The sequence below is a fragment of the Augochlora pura genome, chromosome 6 (assembly GCF_028453695.1).
Source record: "Augochlora pura isolate Apur16 chromosome 6, APUR_v2.2.1, whole genome shotgun sequence".
Lineage (NCBI taxonomy): Eukaryota > Metazoa > Arthropoda > Insecta > Hymenoptera > Halictidae > Augochlora > Augochlora pura.
This window is the reverse complement of record NC_135777.1, coordinates 1,088,873-1,107,918: the sequence shown is the minus strand read 5'-3', so window position 1 is coordinate 1,107,918 and position 19,046 is coordinate 1,088,873. Positions and strand designations below refer to the sequence as shown.

Here is a 19,046-nt window from a genome sequence, read left to right as displayed (position 1 = left end):
GGAGAAAAAAATAAAGTAACCCAAAAAGAATTTTCTCCCCGACGGGGAATCGAACCCCCGTCTTCCGCGTGACAAGCGGAGATACTGACCACTTTGTTTTTTTAACAATGCGTTTATATACAGGAGGATACAATAAACTTAAACGCAAAAAAAAAGTATAACAATGAATAACAAAAACTTAAGGTACTAAACTAAAGGCTAAGAGATCATAGCACGCACAGTTTGTCAATGGTATATTTACATGACACTTATTGTAATTAATGACTAACTTATTCTAGCAAGGTTTTACTATAACTATGGTACAGAGTATGTGTACAGAAAGGCACGAAAAGAAAAACTGTACAGGTCTTTAGTAATATGTTTGGTAGGGAAAGATGATTATCACAGTAGAAGATGATAATTATAAGAAAATATTTTTAACTAATTTTATGATTAGTGAGTAACATAGGATTACGCTGGTTATTGCACCTATATGCTAATACATATACTTAGTTACTAGATACAGGACGCTTAAATTATAGTCTTAATGCTACGTGTATCTGTACTTAATAGGTAACTTTGGTTTACATGTTGCGGAATATATATGTTAGCGCAACGTATTTTTTTAAGAAAGTTCGGGATAGCGACGACCGAACGATGGTCGGCCGTCGATAGATTTATGGCAGGGTTCAAGGATGCACGTGGCCCGGAGGGTAAGCGAGACTAAACAGTCCTGGCGATATGCGACGCGACGGCTGATGACCGCAGTGGGTCTCCCGGCTGTCGAGTGTCGAGCCATTGACTGTTTATGGAAAATGTGTTTAGAGAAGGCAAGCAACCGTCGTTGCATTGCCAAAGAATGAAACTCTGTTCTTGGAGGATCTGGCCACGGAGTGGGGAAAGCACAATTGCTTTTTGAAGAACCTTGAAAAAGAGCAGTCGTTTCGACTAATTAGCTTAATATTTCTAATATATATTATAACTAACTAATGAGTAATACAATGTGAGGAAGATGGTAAGTGAAGAAAATTTCTACAATATATTGCGCAAAATAGATTGAATTAATCATGAAGTTAGAATGTATATAAATATATAAAAGTAGAAAAAAAGAAAAATTATATTCTCCCCGACGGGGAATCGAACCCCGGTCTTCCGCGTGACAGGCGGAGATACTGACCACTATACTATCGAGGACGAACTATCGAGGGAAATTTATTAAAACCTACTTAATAATAGCTATTATTGCTGTTTATTGTAAGGGAAAAAAATGTGTTAAACGTTATTTAACTAGTCCTATTGTTTAGATCTAGCCACCAGTATTTGTTTGTATCGTCTCTGTGTTTGTCTTTTAAGTCTGCGTTTGCGTACGTCGTTGTTTGCGTCAGAGATGTTCGATGTGTATGGTCTAAATAATATTGTCTCACATTTGTTGATGTTCATTTTTAGTCTCCAAGCGTGAAAGTAGTCCTGCATTTTGTTGAATGTGTCCTGTAGTTGTGTTTTTACTGTTGATGGTCCGTTGCCGTTGATGTAAATTCCTTTGTTGTTATTAACACGGGCACATTCTGACACCTGTGTTTCTTCTGGGTGTACCCCCTTCGGGGTTTGTTCACTTTTCACATTCACTTTTTACTGTATTTGGTATCAATTTCTTGATGAAAACGAAATAGCGATTTAGACGCGGCGTCCTTTTCGTGTCGCACGGCATTTGTCGCAGCGGAGATGCGCGCTTGTTTTTCACTCGGATACCTGCGGAGCGGTTGTAAAACACGTCCGACTCCTACGACGGTTGGCGAGCAACTGGGGATACTGCCCACTATACTACCGAGGAATTTATAAACATTCGTTGTTTAGATTAATTATTTAACGGGGATAATGTATATTGTAGGGGGTTGCATGTGTACGGTGGGAGGAGATGATTATAACCACCAGTATACTTTGGTGTTGCGCCGATGTTTATCACTAAGGTCTAGTGATAAGGTCTACATATAATATATATATGTACAATATATAAAGAAATATAATTTTATATAGTAACGTCGATACAGAAAATAAACGTTTAGACAAGAAATTGAGATCACGCTAACATTTCGCTGGACGTACATGTTACACGATTGGAATTACTCGTAAAAGTAGACGCTGCGATCGTTCACTTGTTGGACCGGCCTGCAGTTGGATAGAATTGGGCCCTTCGACGAGCAAAGTGTTCGAAATTGTGCAACCTATTATTAAAAATTCATGTTGACAGTACGAACAAAATATATATATTTTTCTTCGGTAATCTCCTGTAGATAATGTTTCTTACTTGGCACTTAGATACGGCGATCGGCTCGGGATGCACGACCCACGTGACGATTTCGCTACAGGGCGGTTGGGTTAAGGAACCGTTGTATGTGTAATAATTGTTCTCGAATGGTTCGAAGAACCACTCTAATGGGAACGGTGCCACGTGAACGCTATAACCTGGCCGTTCGATTCGCCATAAGTTTTTTACGATGTTGTCTAAATAGGGATTGTCGGCGTTTGTGATCTATGGACACATGGAAGCGAAACGTGACAAATTAATAAATACAGCGCGTTTATAAATATCCTGCGTGATTATAAATCATTGTAATTTAAAATATTTTGATAATATCGTCAAAAGTTTCAGTGGAACGTAATCAGTGACGAGACGACCGTAATTATTCGAATTAATTTGTATTAATCGAATATTTTACTTATAAAATAACACTTGTTATACATTTTCTAACGACACTAATCTCATACGAAGTACAGTTTGTTGCATCTTCCACGCTTATTTATACTCACTGAGGATACTTATGAATCTCTCATATTTAGTAGAAACGTGATACACAAACTTGAAAGAAGAACGACACGATCAACACGCTGTCGCGTGCTTCGGCTTTAATGGCATCCATGGGTGACTCGTAGTCGCGGCTTAAGTGAAAGACTTGCAACTCCATAGGATACCGAACGTAATCGATCGTGTGCTCGCTGCCTTCCTCGTTGGTCGGACCCCAGTGAAATCTCATTGACCAAAGATTGTAAGTATTGTTTAACGGGCCCCCTTCGATATACGGGCAAACCGATGTTCTCCACAATGTGTTCACTACCACTGTACATAACGAACATTACGCGAACCTTAGATTAATTGCAATTAAATTTAATAATACTACGTCTACGTTATTGTTATCTAAAAAATTATTTCATCGAAGGAATTGATACTGCAAATCTTTAACGGTACATCAAACAAGAATTATGTAAATGTCGTTTGCAAACGATGCGGAATACAATCGAAGGAATATGGAATAATCAATGAAATATCACCGCTGGATCCAGTGTTCGTTATAGTCATTGATACTGGTCTCTTATTGTATCCAACCCATCGGAGAGACTCGGACGGCTGCACCACAATTGCGAGCCGGGTTGTAATGTTGATTGGCGATTGATTGCGACCATTACAGGCCGCGTACATTGATTTCCACGTGTGAGGACCGTCGTCGTCCGTATAACTGTAGGAAAAGCTGGGGCCGCCATGGCAATTGCCCATCCATGGAAGTAACCATGTCCAGTCCAAGTTGTCGATCAGCAGCAAAACTTCAAGGACACAAGTAAGACATTGACATCTTCTACACGTATTCGTCGATAGAATTATATAAAGTGAATCACTTACAGACCAACAGAATGCCGCTAAATAATATCATAAATTCTGACAGTAAAATGTTTAACATTTTTAATTGTTTCTCAGCGTATCAATATAATTTCTTAGGTAATTGCGGTAACGTCAGCGGTGGTAGTCGCACAAAAATGTTACTGGTAAATTTTTGATATCTTCAAAATTAACCTCAAGCTCATACAAGACGCATAAGGTGCAAAAATACTGTATAAAACACACGTTGTTGATCTTCAACTTCATGGTAAAAATATAATCGGTACGGTTTGAATTTGGGCACAAGCCGATCGGTAAGCTGTCTTTATTTATTCTGAACATTTTTAGCAAATATACGAAATTTAAATATGTGACATTACCTCAAAATTTATACAAGTCGAGTGCCCGATTTATGGTTCTAACCAAATTAAATCAAATTCTAATTTATTTTATAGAAAATTGAAACGATACGACGCGCGATTAAGTTAACAACAGAAAAGGAAAATGTTGTGCGCAGGTGACACATTTGTTTAACGATGCGATCAATCGTAATCAATTTTAGTCATTTTTATGAATTCTCAAAGGTGACGGACGGAAATGGGGACAGTCTCCGATTGATATTATCGAGGAAAACGCAATCGGAATCAAGTTTCCTGCGCTTGTTATGAGCGGCCATTGGAGCCAAGATGGAGAAGCGAAAATGACGAACACCGGTAGCACTGGTAATACAATATTTCATTACTATTATATCATTCTAAAACCTTACTGTATTAATTTCAACCTGATACATTTGTTAAGGACGCATATAAATTTTCTATTATTAATAATTGAACGAAGTATACAACCTTTTATTTTACAATTCTATTTTTAATTCTACTCTTTCTTCTATTATTTTATAATAGAATTTGAATTTATTAAATAATATCTACAATCGTATAAAGCAATATGAGCATAGTATTTGCTTATGTTTGTCAGTTCAAATCACTCTGGAGGGAAAAAGGAGTCCGGCAACGATTCAAGGCGGACCATTGGCGGACGACGTATACGAACTGGCGGAAGTAGTGTTCCGATGGGGATCCTCGAATTGTCAGGGCGCGGAACATACTCTGAACGGAACGTGGTTCACAATGGAGGCTCAAGCGATACATTTCAACACGAAATACGAGACCATTGAGAATTGCTTGCAGAAGAAGGACGGCCTAGCTATTTGCGCGTACTTCCTGCAAGCTTGCCAATTACCGGTTTGGGATGAGCACAGACTGTTCTCCAACATTACGGACAATTTATACAATATTATCCAGGCTGGGTCGTTTACAAAATTGCCAGGAAGTACGATCGATATTAATATTTTTACGTTCGCAAAGTAACATTGTAATATTATACATTATAATAATTATACATTATTATATTATAATATTATTTTGTTATTATATTATAATATTATTCTGTTATTATATTATTTCTGAACAGCTAATCACTCCAATTTTACTTCCTTAATTGCAGATTCCCTAAGCTGGATGCGTCAAGCATGTAAAACGCCCGGTTACTATAATTATTTAGGATCGATGACGACACCGCCGTACTGCGAGAACGTCACGTGGATCGTTTTCCCAGAAGCAGTTAGGATATCAGAGAATCAAGCGAAGTTATTCCGAATTATATGCGACAATCGTGGTGCCTGTATAAAAGAGAACTATCGAGACGTGAAACCCTTAACCGGTCGAGTAGTTTATTACATAAATTAATTAATTAATGGTTGCTTTGATCTGTTCCCGTTGTATCGTCAACCGTGATAAGGACTTTGTACATACGAAACGTTTCCAATGCTTTAACGTACAAAAACGATTCTCCAGCAACGTCCAATTGTATAAATTCTCAAATAAATTATTCTTTAATATATCCTGGGCATTTTTAGCGGATAGATTGTATAATAACTTCATGGAGCATCACAGTTGTAATCGTTGGTATACGTAGACACTTTAGATATTGAATTGTCAGCAAATTCACGTATCGGTTATTTTCGCACATGACAATTTGCAACGAACTTCGTGTCAGTGTTTCAAAAATGTAACTCGCAATAAAATATGCAAACGTACGTAATACTATGCAACTGAAACTGTTCAACGCCATGAAAATTCGTTAAAATTGATCGGTAGGATATCCGGTGACAAAGATACTGCCGTAAAAGAAAATGCCATCAAAAGCGTCGCGCAAGAAAGGCAAAAAGAATGGTTAGTAATGAGTTGCGGATAAATCCTACGTTTTCAAGATTGAATATTCGATCGCGCGTAGTTTTTATACACTTATATTATTTTACATTGCACGATACGCGTTTCTGTTAGTCGTCAAATCTACAAGACCGTCACGGGTGATTTCCACGTCCTCCACGGGTTTACCGAAATGGCATCAATCGCCAATCGATTTGAGCAAGACAGCCACGTGGACCAAAAAATTCCCACCGTTGTATTTGACCAACTATTGGCCAGACGAGGGTTCCGCTACAATGACAAATACAGGCAAAACAGGTTCTCTCTGAATACATTTTAAATACACATTATTTTCAATTTATTGAATTACTTAAAAGATGTGATCCATTTTTATATAGTGTATCATTATTATTAATATACATGAATACCTATTAATGCATATTAATAAATGTTTAATGAATGCGTAATTTGTACAATTAAAGCACTGACAAACGTTGTATCAAATAATTTTCAGTCAGCATCGAATTTTCGCACGAAAATTTGCCTATCTTGAGAGGCGGACCTCTGAATGACGACGAGTTTCAATTCGCGAACGTTCAATTCCGTTGGGGCCCTGAGAATTCGTTCGGCGCGGAACACTCCATAGATGGTATTTGGTTAGAAGATCGTTTTTACACGATTTCGTCGAACACAGCGTCGAATATTTCACATAAATCGTTCGCTACAGGTATTCAATGGAAGCGCAGATAATGCACTGGAATACACGTTACGGAGCCATGGAAAGGTGCTACGATAAGCCAGATGGGATCGCTATTCTATCGTACCTCATACAAGTACGAAATCAGATTACTGGTAATGAGATCGATCTCTGGTTCATGCGTGCACGTTCTACATAGGTCGTCGGTTGCCCAGGAATTCCCGATAATCCTTCTCTTTCCCCTATCACGGACAAGTTGTACATGATCAAACGAATGGGGACCAAAGCTGACATTTCGGCAAGTATGTTTCCTAATAAACAGTGATTTGTTTTTGGAAAAACGATATATTATCTTCTCGATTATCGTGGTAATTGCTGTTAAATAATTTCTTGAGAAACTAAGATGTTGACTGTCGATTACCAAAAGTATAAAAGTCTATTAAGAGAATTTTCTATTATTCGCAAAAAATAGTAAAGTAAGATTTACGAAAAGGAAAGAATTATATTTTACCATAGGCAGTAAATATTGTCTGTAGCAAGAATGTGAATAGTTAATTCGTAATTGTTATAAATTATCTTTTAGCAAAATGTCTACTTTGGATGTTGGAAGCGTGTAAAGGAGAAGGTTATTACGTTTACCATGGATCGCTGACAACGCCACCGTACAACGAATGCGTTATTTGGATAATTTCGTCGTCTGTAACGAAAATGTCGCTTCGACAAGTATTTTCCATTGAATATTATAGTTTGCAATATTAATTTCATAATATAATTCCATTTAATCTGTTTCACAGATCGACGCATTTAGAAGCCTCTACGACTGTAAATTGAGGCACATATTAGAAAACGGAAGGCCGCAGCAACATCTTCGCAGGAGAAGAATTTTCTTTGCCACCGATAGCGCAGTCGTATGATCGAATCAAGTGCATTATTTCATTGGGCCATGCATCGACAATATTTCGACATTGTATAATTAATCCTAGAAAGAAATTTCTAACATTAATAACAGAAATACTAACAGCGAATATACAACATCGAATTTGCAACACTTGCGCAATATCACGCTCAACTATTTACATGTCTTTCAAATGTCACACTGCATGTATAACCCACCGATACTTCACGTGTCCGACAGTCCATCATCATCATGGTTTCCCATAAGAAAAAAATAAATTGTTAAATATGTATTTGCAACTTCCGTTACGATAAATACTCATGCTGCAACAATGTCAGGTTACACCGGCTTAATCGGTAAAATAAATTTATAATACTTGATTAGGTTATGAGACGGAGACAGGACATTTTTGTATATTTTTAAGGATTGCCATCCACCGGACAGTCTCCGATTAATTTGGATGATAGATTAACAAGACCGCGCAGGTATCCTCCCCTTGTTTTAAATGGCCACTGGATGCAGGATGGAGAAGCGTATCTTTCTAATACTGGAACAGTAGGTAATAGTAAAGTAAAAAGCAGTAAAACTTCGGAAAATTGGTAAGAAAAGCTTAAAGACATTAAAAATAAGCTTCAAGAATAATAAATTTAAGGTGATTTTAATATTATACTGAATAGATAGAAATATTTTCAGTTTATTAAAATTATAAACTATTGAATTCTTATCTCTGATAATTAAGTATAATAGTATATTAGCGCCAGCGTGTAGCATGAATTATTTTGCAATATTCAGCGAAAGTAATGTTAACTGGAGACCGAATTCCGTCGACGGTTTGCGGAGGTCCTTTGGCAAACGACGTGTACGAATTTTACGATCTACATTTCCACTGGGGTCAAGACGATTGCCTGGGCGCGGAACATACGATCAACGGCACTTGGTAAAAATTAATATATATTCGCTTTTCATTTTGTAATGTGTTCAAACATTTCCAATTGTTCAGGTATTCGATGGAGAGCCACGCAGTGCACTGGAATCGTAAATACGTCACGTTCGAAGAATGCTGCAGGCACAAAGACGGCATGTGCATCTTGTCCCATTTGTTTTTGGTATGAAATTTTTATAACAATTTTAATAACATTCTATTGTTAAATATTATATTACATAATAACCATTGTTAAAGGTGCAGCCAGCTTGTTGTCAATGTTTGAACCCGCAAACGGAGAGAATAACGGAAAATTTGAAACACGTTGTCGAAGCTGACGCGGAAGTCAAAATACCATCCAGTGAGTATTAAACTATCGTAATGATTATAAATTTCATACTTACGTAGATGGAATTACGTAGACGAATTTTGGCTTTATCTTACAAGCTTCAATGTCTTACAATTTTGGTTTCAAACGAATCTTTCAATGCGCTAAATATTTAAAGATATCATCTTCGAACGAAGATCATGCATTGCGGTATTTACCGTCACATTTTCTCTTGAACGAACGCAGTATACAATTTACACCTCTATGATTCCAGACTCCCTGGCATTCATGCGCAGCGCAACATTCTGTAGCAGGTATTACACGTACAACGGATCGTATAATGTCTGCGAGTATCCCGAATGTGCAACGTGGATCGTGTTTCCAGTAGTTATCCCGATACAAGCCGACGAAGTGAGCACTCCGCCGACTAAATTTTCTTCGCGCCGATTCATGTTACTAATACGAATTCGCAGATCAAGGAGTTCCGGAAACTGCGGGACAAGGATGGACAGCGCATATTATCGAACCGACGAGAAATACAACAATTAAAATGTAGGAAAATATATCTAGCTGTAACCTGACGTCACACGATTCTATATTACCAAGTTTGTCTCTGTCAACCACTCTGTACACACCGTCAACAAATATAACACAAGTCATCGTATGCTTCTGTTCGTATTACGATACAATGGTGTTTCTGTACAGGCTATGTAATTATTTTCCTTAACATCCTGCATCGCCTGTAATTCATTAATCCCTGCAATTAGCAAATGTCATACTGTAATATTTTTTTCGGAATCATAACTGTGGGAATATATTGGGTGTAACGTACCGGTTGTTAGGCTGCATTACCTTTGCCAAAATTTCCCCGTAACATCAGGGAAATTATTGACCAATGAGAAGCGAGCGAAGCAACCAACAAGGATACTTTGTGCAACAAAGATAAATTTCCAACTAACCGCACTATTTATTTCCGTACAAACTACACGACATCTCTGTTATTTATCAGGTACGTTAAGGTTATTAAAAGAATCGATCGCAGCAACGATCTGGTCCACCATTTCTCCCAACAAGTAATGAATACGGATGAAAAATATCTCTTTATAAGCACGATCATCGGGTATAAAGTACGAACTCCTTCTAGCTAGTTCCGAAGCGTGCGCGTTCAGTGTGCGGGAAGACGATCTCCTTCCCCGTCTGGTCCGCGAATTATGGCTCATAACAGTTCTTTGCGACATCGTTGATTTACCAATTTCTGACACTGTAATTACAGATTCTTTGCGTTCCTTTTTAAAGCAGGCGAGTTTCGCGTGCACGCTCTCGTGCTCGAAACGATTGAAAAACGCGCAGAGTAAATTCGACACTATTTCGTGCTTGGTATAATATTGGGGGACGCGACGAGCAGGCTTCAGGCACTCTTTGTACAGTCGACTGAGCTGCAAGAGCATGTCCCGCCTGGACTCCGGATCCGAGATTCTTGTTAAAGTCTCGCGGAGGTCTTCGATGCACAAGTTCCAGCGTTGCTCGTCGTCGTTCGTAGCGGCGTGATAGAGCTTGCGGAACTCGATCACGTGGCTCGGGTGATAGAAACACAGCGGATTCTTCGCGAGGAAGATTTCCGATTCGAGGAACAGGCTGCCGTAGAACGGTGCTGGCAGCTCCGCGTAGTCCATGTTCTCGAATATCTCCGCCATTATCTCGCGCACCGTTTCTTCCCGGATACAATGGTCCAAATAATCGTCGACGTCGGATTTACCAGCTGGATCGATGGTCGAAGTCTCGGAGCAGCCCGACAGACGGAAGTGGAACGGCGACGGGCACAACTCGGGGTCGGTTTTGAACCGCCAGATCTCGGAAGTCATGCCGGATATCCGAGGCAAGTACCAAAACTTTAAATGAACGATCTGCCCCGGTGGAATTACTCCTTTGGTTTTATTAAAGAAGAACGGACTGGCTCGTCTTTTCAATGGCAGCATCGCCGGCAAAGAGACCGCGTTCCGCCACTGGTAAATGATCACGCGGTTGCCTTTGTTCTCTATTCGGATCTCCTTCTCAACCCTTTTGTCCACCTGCGTAGAGAAGCACACGTTCCACACGATCGGATCGTTCTCGCCGAGCTCGAAGGCGCACTTTTCCCAGACTATTTCCCGATCCTCGATCTTCAAAACAATGTCCTGGTCTTGGAGACTTTCCGGCTGGCATTCGACCTCCTCCTCGTCTTTCTCTAGCAGAGCGTCAGAGAGCGTTATCACCGGGAATCTGCTGTACTTTTTGGGTTTCGGCTTCGCGAATCCGTGGCCCTCGACCACCAAATGCTCCGTTTTCGGCTCGTACGGCGCGAACGACTGAATCTCTTTCGCTAATTGATATTTTCGGCTCGTCAAGTATTGGCTCCGCTGCCATAACGGCTGCTTCGACTTCAAGCCCGCGAGGTCCTTCTCCTTCTCTATCAGCTCCGGCAAATCTACCCGCGTTAATTCGATTTTGTCCGATTCTTTTTTCCTGGTCGCGACTGCAACGCTCGGTAAACATGGATTGTTGTGGTTCGGCAGTGTTTCGCGGGTTCGCCAAAATTTCGGCACTGCGCGAATATTCGTGGAGAGTGCAGGCTCCAAGACGTTAGCGTAGTCCATCAGTTCTCGCATTTCGATCAGCGGCCGAATTTTCTCGCCGGTGTTCATTGCCTGGTCCGGGGAACGACGACCAGTCGATGACTCGATGCGCTTGTGCTGTTCTTTTCGTTTTGTCAGCCATCTTTTCCAGTTGACCAGTGGAGGATCCTCGGTGAAGATTTTTTTATCCGACTGGAAAATACCGTCGGTTACGGTTACGCTGGATACTATTTTCCTTCTCCAGTTCTCAGCTTTGTCGGTTTTACCAATTTTTCGAGCGTAATCCATCGAGACGATTACGTGTGTGTATACACTACCAGAGAGTGTCGACGACTGGCATTAAAAAGCATCCTGAAGTTAATTGCAAAATAATCGAGTTTTAATCCGGTATTTAATTGTATTTATTTATTTATTCAGCCTATTATTCATATTTTAAGTATCAACGACAAAGCGACGAAATTAAAGAATAAATTTGTCATTTGGATTATTTAGATTTATTACTTATAGTCCACGATGTACACTAGCTAAATAAAAAAATATACTGAAGTTGCAGTTGGTTGTAAAATATTATCTACTTTCGATAATATTCTATAATCTTTACATAACCTTGATTTCAGTTAAATATGGAGGCGGCAGGTACATATAAATTTTTAAAATTAAGTAGAAGATGTTGAAAGTGAAGAGTGTATCATAATCTTTCGAGATGTGTTTCAATAATTAATTTGTGAACTTGCATTGTTATAGGAACTCTCGATCCGTATACCGAAACTGCGAAGTTGATTCAACAACTAGGCTATGTTGACGGTCACTTTGAATCACCGATCAATTTGGACATCAGTTTCATGAAGGTGATCGAACTGAACCCTATACAATGGGTTAACATCGATGTGAGACCGAGAAAATTGAAAGTTACCAACACAGGCTTCACGGGTATTATTTATAATATATTATTGTCTTGTAATAAACCTTTTATGAAAATTCGTTGAATTAATAATTTATGGTGCAGGATTATGTCCTTTAGCATCTGAACATTTTGGCGGATCTTTTTGACAACTATATATAACTGAGTATGCTTAAAAGCATTTAGAATTTTGTTTATTCATGTTTTCTGTATTGTAGCACGTTAGATCAATCGTTCGAGATAATTATTCTATAATAGTACTCCTCAGTGCGACCTGGGAGACGGAACGAGCTTATGTCACCGGCGGCCCGCTTCTGGGAAAGTATCTTCTCGCGCAAATACATTTCCACTGGGGCGAGAACGAGATGAACGGTAGCGAACACTCGGTCGACGGTGGAAGGTTTTAAATATACATTTATTATATTTAGCTACTATTATATTTATTATATTTTACAATAGCTCGGAATAATATGAAATTAAATTACAAAAAAACAAAGTCGCTCTCCGTTTCGATAATGATGACCTTTAAGAACGATTTCGTTTCATTTGAAGTATGCCAATGGAACTTCACGTGGTGCTCTTCAAGGACGAATACGAGAAGTTTAATTTAGCGTTGACGAAGGTCGACGGAGTTATCATCGTGGTATACTTCTTCAAGGTAAAGAGAAGGCAACGATCCAAATCCGAATTATAATATAATATTTTTATATTTATTTTTAATAAATATCTTCGGGTGTGTTTAGTTGCAGAACGAACCGAACAAGTTTATCCGCGACATTCTGAGACACGTATCCGAGATTCGTGCAGCACAATCCTCGGTACGTATGGTGCCAGTTAGCTTGAACACTTTAATAAAACCATTCAGCGATGATTATTTCTTGTACTGGGGTTCTATAATATTACGAACGAATCCGCATCGAATCCTCTGGATAATAAGCAGGGAACCAATAGGAATTACCGTTGAACAAGTACGTTCGTACCGATCGTGCGAAAATTATTCGAAATCTACACATTTATTTTATGTATTGTATGATATAGATTCGCACATTCCGAACTCTAACGAATGAAAAAGGCACGCCGATATTATCGAACATCCGGGAATTGAAAGACAGAGAAGAGAGAACCGTGTTCCACGTTTGTCCGTCGGGTTCGACGTACGCGTCGCTTTTACCGCTTCCGTGGGATGTCTACAATAAAATGGACCTGCCCAGTCAAACTACAGTCGATACGACTTCGACAAACATGTAGCTCTGTAGTACTGATTGCTATTACGTAAGAGAATATTATTCATCACAATGTGCAAGTACAATACCTATCTTTACTTTAAATAAAAATGATTATATTGGAGTAAAATGATGACAAAGATATATATTAAATATAGAACAATGCGGTCGATATTAATCCTTACCACACATAAAGTACTTCGTACTCTTAAATTAACAAACCGTTTAAAACATAAGAATAAAAAATAAGTTTTTATAATCAATAAGTTTTAATTATCTTCGACGCCTTCGACGTCTTTTAATTCTTTCCCTTTTGAGATTGCAATCAGGATACAAAGAAGAACAATCGGCTTTGCCTAGACCGAGGATAGAGGCTTTCAGAGAATCCAACATTGACGTCCACGGAGATCCTTTCATTACTCTGCCAGATAGCCAGCTCATTCCCAAACTGAATAGAAAATTTTATATTTATCGAATATGCTTGAATATTACTAATTTTAATATTACTAACTTACAACAAGAATAATTATATTAAAATGTATATGAACTGACCTCCAAACAGGAGCCCAAATTTTCCGTGCGTCGGCGGTCTGCGTGGAATGCCTGTTGCCCTCGCAAAGGATCCTGCGAAGACAATTACCGGAATCGAAATCGGCGACGAGGGCACCCTCGATGGATCTCAGAACATTGTAAGCTAATTCATTTAATTCTTCGTTGCTATTGTAAAAGAAAGGCAGGCCGCCGATGTTCCTCTTGGAACGTCTGGCGGTGGTCACTACGGTAGGCATAGTAGTGTTCATAGAATTCTGAGAACAAAAATTAGAAACCAAGGATTATTATAAAATTATGCGATTCCCCGTTTCTTCGCGAATCGCGAAATGCTATACCGCACCGTGATGTTCATCAACAGTTGTATGATAAACAATCCGAACGCCAGGAACGCCAGAGCCGTGAGAGCAATTTCGAAGAAATCTTGTATCGAAAGATCGCCCCCTTTGCCTTTGTAATAATACGGTTTATGGTACTCTTCCTCGTGTTCGTGGTGCTCATGATACTGTACCGGCGGGTAATAGTGTTCCTCGTGTACGGCCGGGTAAACCTCGCTGTGGGGCGAGTACGGATCGCCTCCGTGACCGTAAGAATGGCCGTAATAAATATTGTGACCGGATGAAGACGAGATCATGTGGTCTGTCCGAACAGTCGATTTGAAATTAATAAAATCTAAATTGTTGCATTGGTAAAATCTAAATTGTTGTACGTTTAAAATCGGGATACTGTTTTTACCATCGTCTCCGTCGTTTCCCTCGTAGAAACCTACTTTGCCGGACGGTAATGGCGCTTGCATCGCGTATCCCGTAACTTCGCCGTCGAAGTCCTCGATATTGTCGTCCCTGGATCCGTGGGCTTTGCCCATTTTCTTGCGGGGAATGTAGTGTCGGTACACGTCGTCCAATGTCGTCCTACTAAATAGACGAAAATATCTTTGACATTTAAGACAAAACTTATACCAGCGAATTATTTTACCATTTTTTCGTTCGATAAAATAGTAAATAAAAATCGAAGACAATAACGAAATAATAACAGAAAAACATGATACAACTATCTTTAACTTTTTTAAACAAATGTTTAAAATTAGAGGCTATATTAATTTTAATATTTAATTTATAATTTGCTATAACTAAAAGTTTAGAAAGTCGTGGCTGACTCGCTCATGAATCTTATTTTGCGTTCTCGATAAAATAAACGCAACGGCGCGTTTCATCGTCCAGTCATCCTCTTGATAAGCATAAAGTAATTGGTTTGCGCATCTTCGATTCTCCCTAGGGAAACACGGCTATTTACCGTTGCAGCCAATTTTTATATTTCAAGCTTCCCTCGTCGGCCAACAGTTTGTCGTGAACAGTAACGTTATCGCCGTCCACCAAGTCACGCAGTTCATTATTATCCGAGGTGCCCAGCCGTCTTTTAACTCTGGGCGTGCTCATCAGCTTCACGATCTCCGTGGCCATGTAACCGTGGCACAAGTACTCGTTCATGCTTTTCCTAATTTTAGCAAAATCACAGATTAAGTTTTCGTTTCACAAAGTTTGCTCGCAAGAAGCGATTTTCCTTATTGCAGAAGGAAATTAAAATATTTCTGTTTTCATTTACTATATTTACATAGACGTGGATTTCATATTGTAATAGAACTATAATAATGAAGTAATAATTTTTAATATTGCTTAGCAGTTAGCAGAGATTTAAATTATTGGTTTAGCAGAGAAAATGGTTGCGAGGGAGTTATGGTCTCGATAAAATTGATTTGGTTTACCTGTGAAATTCCATATTGTTTAACGCGTCGTTAATAGATCCGTCGACCAGTTTGTTATCGGGAACGGTTGACGTATTCTTCGCTACTTGCTGATCCGGGAACAGAAATGATCCAGGCAGAAGATCCACCGATAATATGTCGTTCTCGTCTATGCAAAATTCGTTGCCATCGTCGAAGCACTGTTGTCCAATCGTAGCACCGATAGCGGAGAAAATCGATCCGAGAAACACGAAATTACGAACGAAATTACTCATTTCTGAAAAACGTGTTATTTTATAGGAACAGGATTTTGTCATAACGGACGGTGGCGCGACACTGAGATGACAAAACGGAGACACGGTCTTGTAACAAGCATCTCCAACTGCCAGAAATAATTGCTTTAACTGTATATACTGTTAAGTGGCGTTGTGAAAGCTTTAACTGTTAAATACTAGCATTCAGAAAAATCAAATAAATACACTTAAAATGTACAGCCTCAGTTGAGAAATGTTTGCATTATTGTAATAATTGATCGAGGATCTTTATGACAATGAAAATTATGTGTATCGATTGCTTGAAACAAGAACTGTATATACATAATATATGTTTTATTTTATATAATATATGAATATATTTTATTCAAGCCAGGAATATTGGCTTTTAATTTAATTTTAATTGTACAGCTGTTTCGTGTTTCATAATGTTTCTCGCGCATTCGTTGCGCGATAAAGTTGTTAAACTGTTGAAACAAATCGCCCACATCCAAATAGACACTCGATTCCCCCGTGTTCATGTTTGGAGGCGTGACTAATCCCGTACCGGTTGATGACACCGCCGGACGATTTACACGTAATCCGACACCTATGATTAAATACCTTTATTAAAAACCACTTACACTGCTCTTATGAATGTTTTAGGGACGGTGGGGTTTGGTCGGGATGGATGGGGCTGGGTTTGGCGAGATGAGGTAATGGGGGCTTTGTTCCCCTGGGAACTCGCTCACCTGTCTAATATCTCACGAGAGTGGCTATATCTGCGCCCATACCCAATAGCGACCAGTTATACATGGGGCTTACTGAAAATTAATCGCTCAGTTTTCAGAATTCCCGCGAATCTATTTAATCTTCTGTTTTTTCCACTCTAAATAGATCTTTTCGATAGCGCATTAATTAAATAACTAAAGTTCCGGCAGATTTATCGGCAATATATTTGCTTTTAATAGTTGCGAACCGATAGCAATGTTATTATAATATTGATTCGTTTATTTCTATTATTTCTATTAATTATAGAAATTCAATGGATTTCTGAAACATTTTCGGAAATTTGCCCTGAAAATTCCTGAACGCGCCGTACGGTTTATTTATTAAATAAATATTGTTTAACAGCAAATATCGCGAATGCCAATTTGACAGTAAGATATAATAATTGTAAAATTACTAACAAAACATTGTATAGTGATCTTTACACGTAATACATGTTTGTAATAAGTGCTTGTAGCTTCGTAAGAGGAAAATACTTGGAAAATTCTAATTTTTTAGGAAATTGTCGAGTAACTAAATTTTGTGTCGCTATTTTATTGCGGAATAAAATAATGACAAATAAAATCATCCCGCAGATGTTGTTTTCAGCAAGGCCGGGGGCATCGATAAATTTTCCTTCTATGAAAGCGTTCTACAGCAATTTGCGCACACGCTAGTAGGCCCTTCTTTACACAGGTGTTTGATTGATCATTTCAATTATGGGGCGCAGCGTGCATCAAACGCAGGAGTAAAATTCACATCGTGAAGAGAATCGCTCATTCGGGAATTTTACCAGCCGCTACAGCGATAAAAGATGCGGCCAACGAGTTCAACTTTATATTATTTTTACATTAGACCATCATATACAAATCTTCATATGCTTTGTCTTATTATTAATATCATATGATGCATTTATTTTTTAAACGAACAAAATCTCCAATCGCTAATACAATTATTTTCGCGAAAATAATTTAATTTATTTTACATTCGCGAATTTAAATATTTATTGCACAGATGGCGAAATAAAAATTGTCTGCGTCGTTCGCAAGGCATGGGAGCCAAAGTTCTTCTTTTCCTTTAATTTTTTTTAATTTCATTTAAATCATACTTAATCCACTGTGCCATAGATATAATAAAATTTGCAGTCTAGTAATAAATAAAACTTTGCTAACAACCAGGCATAATTTTTCGTTTCAAATCGTTTTAATCGAGCTCGTTTCGGATTCTCAAGTTCTATTAAAATTTAAAAAAAAAAAGCGAGAATACAAAGTGTTTGCTGCCATCTTCCAAGATAAACGACTGTCTTCTTTTCTCCTCGAATATGTTGAAAGATGTTTTAAGGGCTCGCAATGGTTTCCTGGAAGAAGCGTGGATACTTATGCCGTGAGATTCCGTGCGCGACGACCATGTCGTTACTTCCTCCTTTCACACCTAACGAAAAGGTGATGCACGGGGCATTTCGTTACACGTACCCGTGGCTCAATATTTGTTTTCGGCGCTTGCATCGTTAAATTTCTTAAGACGGTTTTCGGACGGCACACTTCGATATCGTTCATCAAAAATATATATTCCTTCGCAGTCGACGAGCCAAGCTGATCGCATTAAAATCGCGAAGAATTGTTCTAAATCTCCTATTTTACGATTATTACAACATTTGAGATCGATATTCACAGAATTTGAAATATGAAAATGCTGCATTCTTGTAGCAAATTGTGACCTAATTTTAATTATTAATGAACTGCAGATTTAAAAAAAAAATATATTTCTTTCATTAATAATTCTTAATAAATTCAAGGGAGGATAGCAACGTTCCTAAATTTTTCTAATGCATTTACATTTTGGTATTTTATCTTGTAATTATGCTTACAGAAAACCAAAGAATTCCACAAGTTATATGAATAAAAATACAGGTAAAAAGTAAAAGGCGTTTAGTATTGTTTCGATAGTAATTAGGATTCTAAATATTTTAGAAACACTTGACTCTAATTAACTCTAAGTAACTAGCTTATATTTGGATATAATTGTATAATAATAAATGTGTAATAAAAATTGTTTTTCACTAACCTCGTATTAATATTGTAGGTGGAAAAATTGAAGAATCACGGCATTCTTAAAGACAATAAAAGGAAAAATAATTGACGGACCCAATGATCCTTTTAGCGAAAGTGAATGGATTTTCGGTGTGTGAGGACAAGCGTCGAGATTGGCTCAGGCTATCTGAAAACTAATGGTACCGCTGCAGACAGAAATGCTCGACATTCGAAGCTCGTAAACAGAAATGGCTCGATACGGTCTGATAAAATGTATCGTCGAGATACTTCGAA

General features: G+C 38.4%; 5 protein-coding genes, 1 non-coding gene and 1 pseudogene across 6 annotated transcripts; 4 read left to right on the top strand and 3 right to left on the bottom strand.

The window, feature by feature from the left end:
- Positions 1–1,101: 1,101 nt before the first annotated feature.
- Trnad-guc (transfer RNA aspartic acid (anticodon GUC)) lies at positions 1,102–1,173 on the bottom strand. Its single transcript has one exon. It is a non-coding gene; the product is annotated as a tRNA-Asp (tRNA).
- A 730-nt stretch (positions 1,174–1,903) lies between these two features.
- LOC144470881 (carbonic anhydrase 1) lies at positions 1,904–3,710 on the bottom strand. The gene is made up of 5 exons (XM_078182469.1): positions 3,653–3,710; positions 3,307–3,576; positions 2,838–3,094; positions 2,285–2,509; positions 1,904–2,201 (listed from the first exon to the last, which is right to left on the bottom strand). The coding sequence occupies exons 1-5, from the start codon at positions 3,708–3,710 to the stop codon at positions 2,100–2,102; spliced, it is 912 nt and encodes a 303-aa protein (XP_078038595.1). The 3' UTR covers positions 1,904–2,099.
- On the top strand, positions 3,475–5,475 carry LOC144470880 (carbonic anhydrase 6). Its single transcript, XM_078182467.1, has 6 exons — positions 3,475–3,590; positions 3,749–3,942; positions 4,084–4,145; positions 4,213–4,350; positions 4,604–4,957; positions 5,132–5,475. Exons 3-6 carry the CDS (start codon positions 4,133–4,135, stop codon positions 5,371–5,373), a joined length of 747 nt encoding a protein of 248 aa, XP_078038593.1. The 5' UTR covers positions 3,475–3,590; positions 3,749–3,942; positions 4,084–4,132; the 3' UTR covers positions 5,374–5,475.
- A 344-nt stretch (positions 5,476–5,819) lies between these two features.
- LOC144470897 (carbonic anhydrase 7-like) lies at positions 5,820–7,490 on the top strand (annotated as a pseudogene).
- Positions 7,491–7,758: 268 nt separating this feature from the next.
- On the top strand, positions 7,759–9,258 carry LOC144471368 (carbonic anhydrase 2-like). The gene is made up of 7 exons (XM_078183330.1): positions 7,759–7,783; positions 7,852–7,986; positions 8,220–8,364; positions 8,428–8,533; positions 8,608–8,710; positions 8,952–9,088; positions 9,151–9,258. The coding sequence occupies exons 1-7, from the start codon at positions 7,759–7,761 to the stop codon at positions 9,256–9,258; spliced, it is 759 nt and encodes a 252-aa protein (XP_078039456.1).
- A 1,003-nt stretch (positions 9,259–10,261) lies between these two features.
- On the top strand, positions 10,262–13,664 carry LOC144470991 (carbonic anhydrase 1). Its single transcript, XM_078182623.1, has 6 exons — positions 10,262–10,553; positions 12,034–12,219; positions 12,449–12,590; positions 12,743–12,848; positions 12,934–13,158; positions 13,229–13,664. Exons 1-6 carry the CDS (start codon positions 10,445–10,447, stop codon positions 13,436–13,438), a joined length of 978 nt encoding a protein of 325 aa, XP_078038749.1. The 5' UTR covers positions 10,262–10,444; the 3' UTR covers positions 13,439–13,664.
- Positions 13,665–13,680: 16 nt separating this feature from the next.
- On the bottom strand, positions 13,681–16,185 carry LOC144470990 (uncharacterized). The gene is made up of 6 exons (XM_078182622.1): positions 15,725–16,185; positions 15,256–15,456; positions 14,698–14,876; positions 14,306–14,601; positions 13,966–14,219; positions 13,681–13,861 (listed from the first exon to the last, which is right to left on the bottom strand). Exons 1-6 carry the CDS (start codon positions 16,018–16,020, stop codon positions 13,687–13,689), a joined length of 1,401 nt encoding a protein of 466 aa, XP_078038748.1. The 5' UTR covers positions 16,021–16,185; the 3' UTR covers positions 13,681–13,686.
- Between the last annotated feature and the right edge of the window lie 2,861 nt (positions 16,186–19,046).

Coding starts and splice junctions, on each gene's coding strand:
- LOC144470881 (XM_078182469.1), bottom strand. CDS start 3,710: ATGTTAAACATTTTACTGTCAGAATTTATGATATTATTTAGCGGCATT. Junction 3,577..3,652: donor TAGCGGCATTCTGTTGGTCT/GTAAGTGATTCA, acceptor GTGTCCTTGAAG/TTTTGCTGCTGATCGACAAC. Junction 2,202..2,284: donor TCGCCGTATCTAAGTGCCAA/GTAAGAAACATT, acceptor TTTTAATAATAG/GTTGCACAATTTCGAACACT.
- LOC144470880 (XM_078182467.1), top strand. Junction 4,351..4,603: donor GACGAACACCGGTAGCACTG/GTAATACAATAT, acceptor TATGTTTGTCAG/TTCAAATCACTCTGGAGGGA. Junction 4,958..5,131: donor GTTTACAAAATTGCCAGGAA/GTACGATCGATA, acceptor CCTTAATTGCAG/ATTCCCTAAGCTGGATGCGT.
- LOC144471368 (XM_078183330.1), top strand. CDS start 7,759: ATGTCAGGTTACACCGGCTTAATCG. Junction 8,711..8,951: donor GGAAGTCAAAATACCATCCA/GTGAGTATTAAA, acceptor CTATGATTCCAG/ACTCCCTGGCATTCATGCGC. Junction 9,089..9,150: donor TCCCGATACAAGCCGACGAA/GTGAGCACTCCG, acceptor ACGAATTCGCAG/ATCAAGGAGTTCCGGAAACT.
- LOC144470991 (XM_078182623.1), top strand. CDS start 10,445: ATGGTCGAAGTCTCGGAGCAGCCCGACAGACGGAAGTGGAACGGCGAC. Junction 12,591..12,742: donor CACTCGGTCGACGGTGGAAG/GTTTTAAATATA, acceptor TTTCATTTGAAG/TATGCCAATGGAACTTCACG. Junction 13,159..13,228: donor TAGGAATTACCGTTGAACAA/GTACGTTCGTAC, acceptor TGTATGATATAG/ATTCGCACATTCCGAACTCT.
- LOC144470990 (XM_078182622.1), bottom strand. CDS start 16,020: ATGACAAAATCCTGTTCCTATAAAATAACACGTTTTTCAGAAATGAGT. Junction 14,220..14,305: donor AACTGTTGATGAACATCACG/GTGCGGTATAGC, acceptor TTTTGTTCTCAG/AATTCTATGAACACTACTAT. Junction 13,862..13,965: donor ATTTGGGCTCCTGTTTGGAG/GTCAGTTCATAT, acceptor TTTTCTATTCAG/TTTGGGAATGAGCTGGCTAT.